General features: G+C 41.6%; 1 protein-coding gene across 1 annotated transcript in view; it reads right to left on the reverse strand.

Moving 5' to 3' along the window:
- EFL1 (elongation factor like GTPase 1) overlaps positions 1–7,174 on the reverse strand; it is a 67,297-nt gene that overhangs the window by 59,519 nt on the left and 604 nt on the right. The window contains exons 2-7 of the mRNA XM_083475322.1: positions 5,692–5,796; positions 5,345–5,412; positions 5,133–5,217; positions 4,399–4,532; positions 3,713–3,850; positions 2,571–2,785 (exon numbers count right to left, since the gene is read on the reverse strand). Of these exons, the coding sequence (XP_083331448.1) occupies positions 2,571–2,785; positions 3,713–3,850; positions 4,399–4,532; positions 5,133–5,217; positions 5,345–5,412; positions 5,692–5,796 (745 nt within the window). The remainder of the gene's footprint in view (positions 1–2,570; positions 2,786–3,712; positions 3,851–4,398; positions 4,533–5,132; positions 5,218–5,344; positions 5,413–5,691; positions 5,797–7,174) is intronic.

Consider the following 7,174-nt stretch of genomic DNA (forward strand, 5'->3'; position numbering starts at 1 on the left):
GTGTTTTCAAGTCGAGATGTGCCTGCCCTTCCCGCTTTACATGTCTGCTGCGGAAAATGCTTCTGCAGCCCGAGCAGCAACAAACACAATTGTTGGGTAAACTAGGAATCAGCTCAAAGATGCAGACAAATGGGAGGCAGTAAAGCCAGGGTTGCTGGTCTCACAGAGCCTGTGCAGAGTGCAAAATCAGACCCCTGTCAACCAGAGATGTATCATGGTGGGAATGACAATAAAATCTGTCAAATTGCCTGTGCTTACTTCCCTGAAAAATATAGCCAAGTAAGAAGTTTGCATTTCGTCATGGAAATACCGTATTTTTCGCTCTATAACACGCAGATTTTTGCTCCTAAAAAGGAAGGGGAAATGTCTGTGCGTGTTATGGAGCGAATGTGTGCTCCCTGGAGCCGAAAAATGAGGCAAAAATCAAACCGCGCTTCAGGGAGAAGGGAGCTCCGTGAGAGAGGAAGTGGCAGTTTTCCTGCATTCTGCCTCAGGGTCTTACTGCCCACCCTGCTCTGTTTCGTTGCTGTGTTTGCTCAAACGGAACAAAGAGCAGGGAAAGCCCCTCCCCTCCAGGCAAGTAGAGAGGAGAGCAGAGCGTCGCTCTATCCTGTCCCTGCTCCGGAGGGAACAATGTATGTGAAGGGAAGAGAGATTACAGGTTCGGCTTAAAATTCTGATTTGACTTCCTGCTTTTTGTTTTTGGAGACACACAGCATTCAAATATGCTTTCTTCCATTTAAAAGGATGAAATCCTTAAACAGTGTTTTGCCTGTAAATTCATGCGATCTGGAAGATTACAGTGTCTGTACCTCTTAAGGGATGGCAAAGCTTAGGTTTCACTGCTAAATAGTTCTTAATGCAGTTAAAATGCTTTCTTCTGTCATGCTGGTGGGAGGGAGAGGGAGAGAGAGAGAGAGAGAGCGCATGCTGGCTGGCTTGGGTGGGTGGGTGGGGGGAAACTTTTGCCTTCCTTTCCTCACGTTATAGCCCTCTCCTGCATTCTTAGCCTTCTGTGTTTTTCCTTCCCTCCCCACTTAAAATGTGGTTACAAAGCATGGATCCACATGGATCCTCAGGATCTTTGCATTGGGTCACCCCAAATTCACCATCAGAGCACACAGCATGTCCATGGCTACAACCTGCCCCCCCAAAATCACACACCCATTGTTGCCTGGGGCTGCAATGGTGCAAAAACGTGGTTACAAAGCATGGATCCACATGGATCCTCAGGATCTTTGCATTGGGTCAGCCAAAATTCACCATCAGAGCACATAGCATGTCCATGGCTACAGCCTGTCCCCCTCCCCAAAAAAAATCACGCACCCACTGTTGCCTGGGGCTGCAATGGTGCAAAAACGTGGTTACAAAGCATGGATCCACAGGGATTCTCAGGATTTTTGCATTGGGTCACCCCAAATTCACCATCAGATCACATGTCTGTGGCCACAGCATGAAGCACAAAAATGATACGTCCACTGTTTCATTCAGAATATTTTTTCCCTTGTTTTCCTCCTCTAAAAACGATGTGCGTGTTATGGTCAGGTGCGTGTTATAGAGCGAAAAATACGGTAATCAGTTTTGCACTGGTCTGAGCTGGACGGAAGGCCCAAATTTTTGTTCCTAGATTTCTCGAGTCCCAATATTTTCTCAAATGTGACAATATTTGGGAATGCTTCAAAACATACCTCAGAGAGGCCCCCACTTAGTGCTTTTTGACAAAAACACGATCAGCAAAAAAATGTTAACACTGATCAGTGTTTTATTTTGAAATCTTTGAGATGGTATTTTGGTTTCCTGTTAATTGTGTTGCTTTGACTGTGTACTTTATATTTGACTTTCTTCAGAAATGTTTGATTCTGCATTGTTTTATTGAGGTTTAATATACTGTAAACCACGCTGAGATTTTTCTTAAAAATATAAAGTGCTATAGAAATGAAATAATAAAAAAATAATAATCAGATTTAACAACATTAAAATGCCTTGGACAGATGGGTCCTAAGCCCATTTATGTGTTGCCCCACCAGCATGCAATTGACTATTAGGAGGCTGAACAAGCATTTAAATGGTGAATAGCAGATGATTTTTTTGTGGTTTTACTCTTTTATAGGTCTAAGGTTTACACCTATTTGCAATTTTAAGCACCCAAGGTAGAAACAAGCATCCCCACTGAAATACACATAAGTGTTCCCTGGTATGCTTCTAGCCACAACTCAAAGTGCAAGTTTTAACTTTTAAGAACTCTTAAAGCAGTCTAGACAGAAGGCATCTGAAGGAATGCTTCCTCTTATGAATTCTGATCTGTTACAAAGACCACACTGAAGTAGTTCTTGCAACGGAAGCAGACTGGGAATCTTCAGCGCAACACTCTCTAGATGGAACCATCCACTCACCTGTGGATTTATTTATTTTTACTACTGTCTTTTAAATGATTAAGCTCTGAAAACTCCCCCCCCAAAAAAAAATTTAGTCTGCGCTGCAGTAAGATGTATACAAAGACAAAACTGAAAACTTCATCCACCCTAATGAAAATATATGATCAAATTACTAATAAGCATCTATAAACTCACCCAAATCCCCAGCCGTCAATTGCACTAGCAAATACCACGTTCCCCTGATCGGGTGAAAAGTAAAGATTGGAATCATCAGAAAATTCCAAGCCTGCACTCCAGTCATAAACTTGGTCACCATGGGAAGAATCAGAAGTCAACGGAGTTTCCATTTCTTTCTCCGCCCTTTCTTCAAGAACTTTCGAAGTGAAGAGTGTTGCAGTGATTGCATTCACCTAGAAAGACATTCCTGTTTATTTTCATAATATCCTACCTTCCTGCCCCTAAAGAGAATTTAAAGGCAGCTTACAAGCAGAATTCCTAAAACAAATGTTTACAGCCACCAAAATACCAGAAATACAATAATTATTAAAAACCATTTCAGACAGCAGTTACACTACCAAAATTAAAACAATAATAATAATAATAATGGGTGGGGTATACATAAATAAATATAAAATTATTATTATTATTATGATGATGATGATGATGATGATGATTATTTCAGACAATCATCCCAGAGGTTCTCTGGAACCTGAGCTGCTTTTGCCATTTTGCTAAAATCATGAATAAGCTGGTCCTCTGAGCAGTCCCAGAGCTATATATTCCTTCAGAAGATCATATTCCTCATACTTGGGTGTTTTAGCAGGGTACTCAAGAGCAGAGCCTCATCTGATGGCCCAGAGCACATGGGAAATATCAGATAGGAAAAGATAATCCATAAGAGCCAAGCTGCACATTACAGTTAAGGTATTTTTAACCAACAAGGAACAGCGCTGTCTCTTTAGCAAAGGAGCTATTCTCGTTCCAGACTATTTTGGCTGATTAATTTGACCAGAATGCTAACAATAAGCCAGTGGAACTGCTTCAGGTTTGGTGGAATATGTTGTCTGTGACGGACACCATTTAATAACTAGGCAGCTGCATTCTTGAACTTCTGAAGTTTTTGAAAATACTGTCTTTCAGAGCATATTGCAGTAATCCAGCCTTCTCCCATCCTGGCACCCTCTAGATGCTTTGGCTGGTGCTGCTGACAGTTGTGGTCCATCTGAAGTTTGGGGAAGGCTGAAGTAGTCCAACAATGCCTATAGTTTACTTGCTGTCCTTTTCCTTCTACAACTATTGCTGATTACAAATATTCAAGCTATTTAGAACTCTCATACCTGTTCCAAGATATTCTTAAGGTGAGAATATGCTTCCTGAGGGGTAAACTTGAGCTCCATTATGAGACGGTCTATTTTATTAATCACCAGAACTGGACGAATATTTTCTAGCCAAGCCTGCCGCAAAACTGCATGAGTCTAGAGCAAAGGAAAACAAGTATATTGACACCGTGCCATAAAACAGCTGAGGAAAATATGAGCGACTGTATAACTCTGATCTGGTAACTGACCCTTGGTTAGGAATCTGGGTTGTATGAACCTTTCTTCCAAGCCTGCATTCTTCATGTAAACTCCTGGCTTCCTCCTCCATACTGCTTCAGCATTATGAACAAGGATCGCCAACAGTGGTTAAAATTAAACCAAGTTTGGTTCATTTTGCAAATCCTGACTGAAGTAAAGAGTCTGACCATTTTCCTCTTGGAAGTTACATTGATACAGACATCAGTATGTCGATTTCTACCAGTACACTAATATTACATGGCCAACAAAAATATATTCTTGTGTTCACCTCCCTCTCCTTTGCCACATATTCTGAACTCCATCTTGCACACAACACTGCATTTTAAATTACCAATGCATTCTAAATATTAGCTGATGATTCCATGTACTAGTCGAACAGTGGTATGCCTGAATGAGAATATTTTAATTTATTTCCCCCTCTATCTGAAGTAGGTTTTCCTCATTACCTGCGAGCAGACTCCTTCCACAGCATCTACCACAATAATGCAGCCATCACAGAGTCTGACAGCTGTGGACACTTCTGAAGAGAAGTCCACATGGCCAGGGGAGTCGATTAGGTTGATCAGATACTCCTGACCATCTAGAACCAAAGGAAAAAGTGCTTTAAAAGCAAGCATTTGAAGAGTGTGTTTAGGATCAGTTCTGATGTAACATGAAACCATGGTTTAGTACTAAGATGAGGTGTGAACCTTGAGCTAAAGCACTATTCTCTCTCCCCTTCTTCATGAACTGGGGAGGAAGATTAAAGCTTCCATTTGTGAACTGGAAGAAACCTCAGCTCCCAATTACATCTGAATATAGGAACAATGCTCTGTTCCAACTGGAGTACATTCAATAACCATCATGATCCTGGTTTGAATAAAGCATAGTTTCCTACATTAGGATGTAATAGGAAAGCGCAGTTTGCTCCAAACAGCAAAAATAGAAACATTACGTTTTCTTCTCTTCCACATCCAAGGGGAAAAACACCCAAACCTGAGGCTCAGGTCTCCTCAAGCTCATAACACTAAACCATGGTTTAACACTGCATCTGAACTGAGCCTTACAGCGGGTAGCTTAATAAAAAATAATCAGTATTTTAGATTCCATCCAAATCTTTACACTTTATTTAAGCACTATATTTCAACAACACAATACTTAACAGTTTAAATGCACATACAGAATGTGCTAACTATATTACCTTTTCCAAAATGTAATGAAATTGCGCTTGATTTCATTGTAATTCCTCGAATCTGCTCATCTTCTCGGCTATCCAAGTATCTCAGCTATATGAATTGTAAAAAAATAAACAAATACTCTGTATTCACATTTTTCAGAGACTTTTCTTAAATGTGAGAAAATGTGGATAGAGAAAAAATTCTGGATAATATACTGGAAATGTTTAAGTTGTACCTTGCCTGCCAATCTGCTAGAGATTATTCCATTGCTAGAAATAAGGCAGTCAGCTAAAGTTGTCTTGCCTGGGGGAAGAAAGGGTAATGAAAAGTAGTGCACACACACAAAAAATGAAAAACAAGCCCTTATATTTAAGATTAAACATTAAATCCATCCTCCCATGACCACGTCTCCTTCCTTTACAGGGCTTTTCTTACAGACCCATGTAGAAAGTTGTCAGAGATGAGTTATTTAATACACAACTGTGTTACAGAGCAACAAGCTGTTCTTCCATAATTATTTCAGACTGCTAGTGTATTTGTCATGGGATTTGTGTGATATGCAGTTCATAACGTGTCTCTTACCATGGTCCACATGGGCTAGTATACAGATATTCCTAATGAAGTCAGTATTTTTCTGAAGTCCAATCGTCTTATTCAAACTTGCAAGAACCATGGTTGGATGTTTCGCTGCAAGGAAAAGAAATTCATATAGGAAAGATCAAAGTTGTCAGAAAGCTACAAGGTTATATGAAAGCTTTTAATTGGACTAAATTCAGACGGCCAGACAATATGAAGAAAGAGATTAGTACTGGGTGGAATTTTGGCTCTTCTCTTCTCTACCCTCCCCCTGTCCCCAATAAACCACCATTGAAGGAGGACACACATGCAAAAACTATGGTTCTAATAGGAGATCAGCATGAATGCGTCTGTACCAGCACTCAAAGTTAATAGCTACAGTGCAGCCAGGATAAGTATTCCCTAATGAGCCAAACACACCCCAGTCTGTCAAGTACATGGGGAACTAGTGCCCTGCACTGTTGTCAAAAACTTACGTTACTGCCTCATTCAAGGCCCTGAAGAAATCACAGCCCTGAAAACTCACCAAGCTACAGTTTTTAACAGTGCCCAGGAGTAATGATAATGCACATCCATAGTCTTCCTCCACCTCCCCCACCCAGCCATATCAAACAAAAGGCTTCATCCTGAGCCAGGTCACAGCTGGTAATTTTCTTATTTTACTTGCAGTGTAATTAACAGTTAAAAAGCACTGGCTATGCTCAGGAGCTGCTCTTTCGACCTCACACCTTAGTGGCTCTATGAGATTACAACAGCAACTAAGTCCTAAGCAGCAAAGTCAGATGCAAATGAAGGACAGTGAAGGTAATAATTACAGAAACAACCACTCCCGGCATAAAGCTGTTGTTGAAAGCAGAGCAGCCTGGCATTTGTGAGTGAATCAACATGAATATGGCAACAACTTTCCCCTGATTCCATCCACCAACCACCCAGCTAGCTCTCCCAGGAGCTCCAGGGAGGCACACGTTGCCCTTTCACCCACCCAATGACCCTCCTTTGCTTCTCACCACAACAACCCTGTGAGGTAGGAAGGGCCAGATTTAGGTTTGATGAGGCCTTAAGCTACTGAAGGCAATGGGGCCCTTTATATGTGATATTTTAGGGAGCAGGCTAGCAGGTGGGGCCCATTACTTACAGGAGCCTACACAACACAAAACACTGTTGCTGTATGTAGGCTTTGATTGTTTTTTATCTTATATTTTGGGAAAAACATCCATGGGTTTTTTTCCCTTTAATTTTTTTGGGGGGGCCCCCAAGAGAGTGGGGCCCTAAGCTATAGCTTGTTTAGCTTATACGCAAATCCGGCACTGGAGGAAGGCTAGCTGGAGGGATAGTGGGCTAGCCCTGTGAGTTTGGCCACTGGACCTTTCCCAGTTACTGGGCTTCCCTTTCCCAGTGGCAATTCTGCTTCTCTGCCTTCTTCCCGTCCCCCCTCATTTAGCCGCCCTGAGCCCGGTCTTGGCTGGGGAGGGCGGGGTATAAATAAAAT

The sequence above is a fragment of the Podarcis liolepis genome (genome assembly GCF_965112155.1).
Source record: "Podarcis liolepis genome assembly, chromosome: 14".
Lineage (NCBI taxonomy): Eukaryota > Metazoa > Chordata > Lepidosauria > Squamata > Lacertidae > Podarcis > Podarcis liolepis.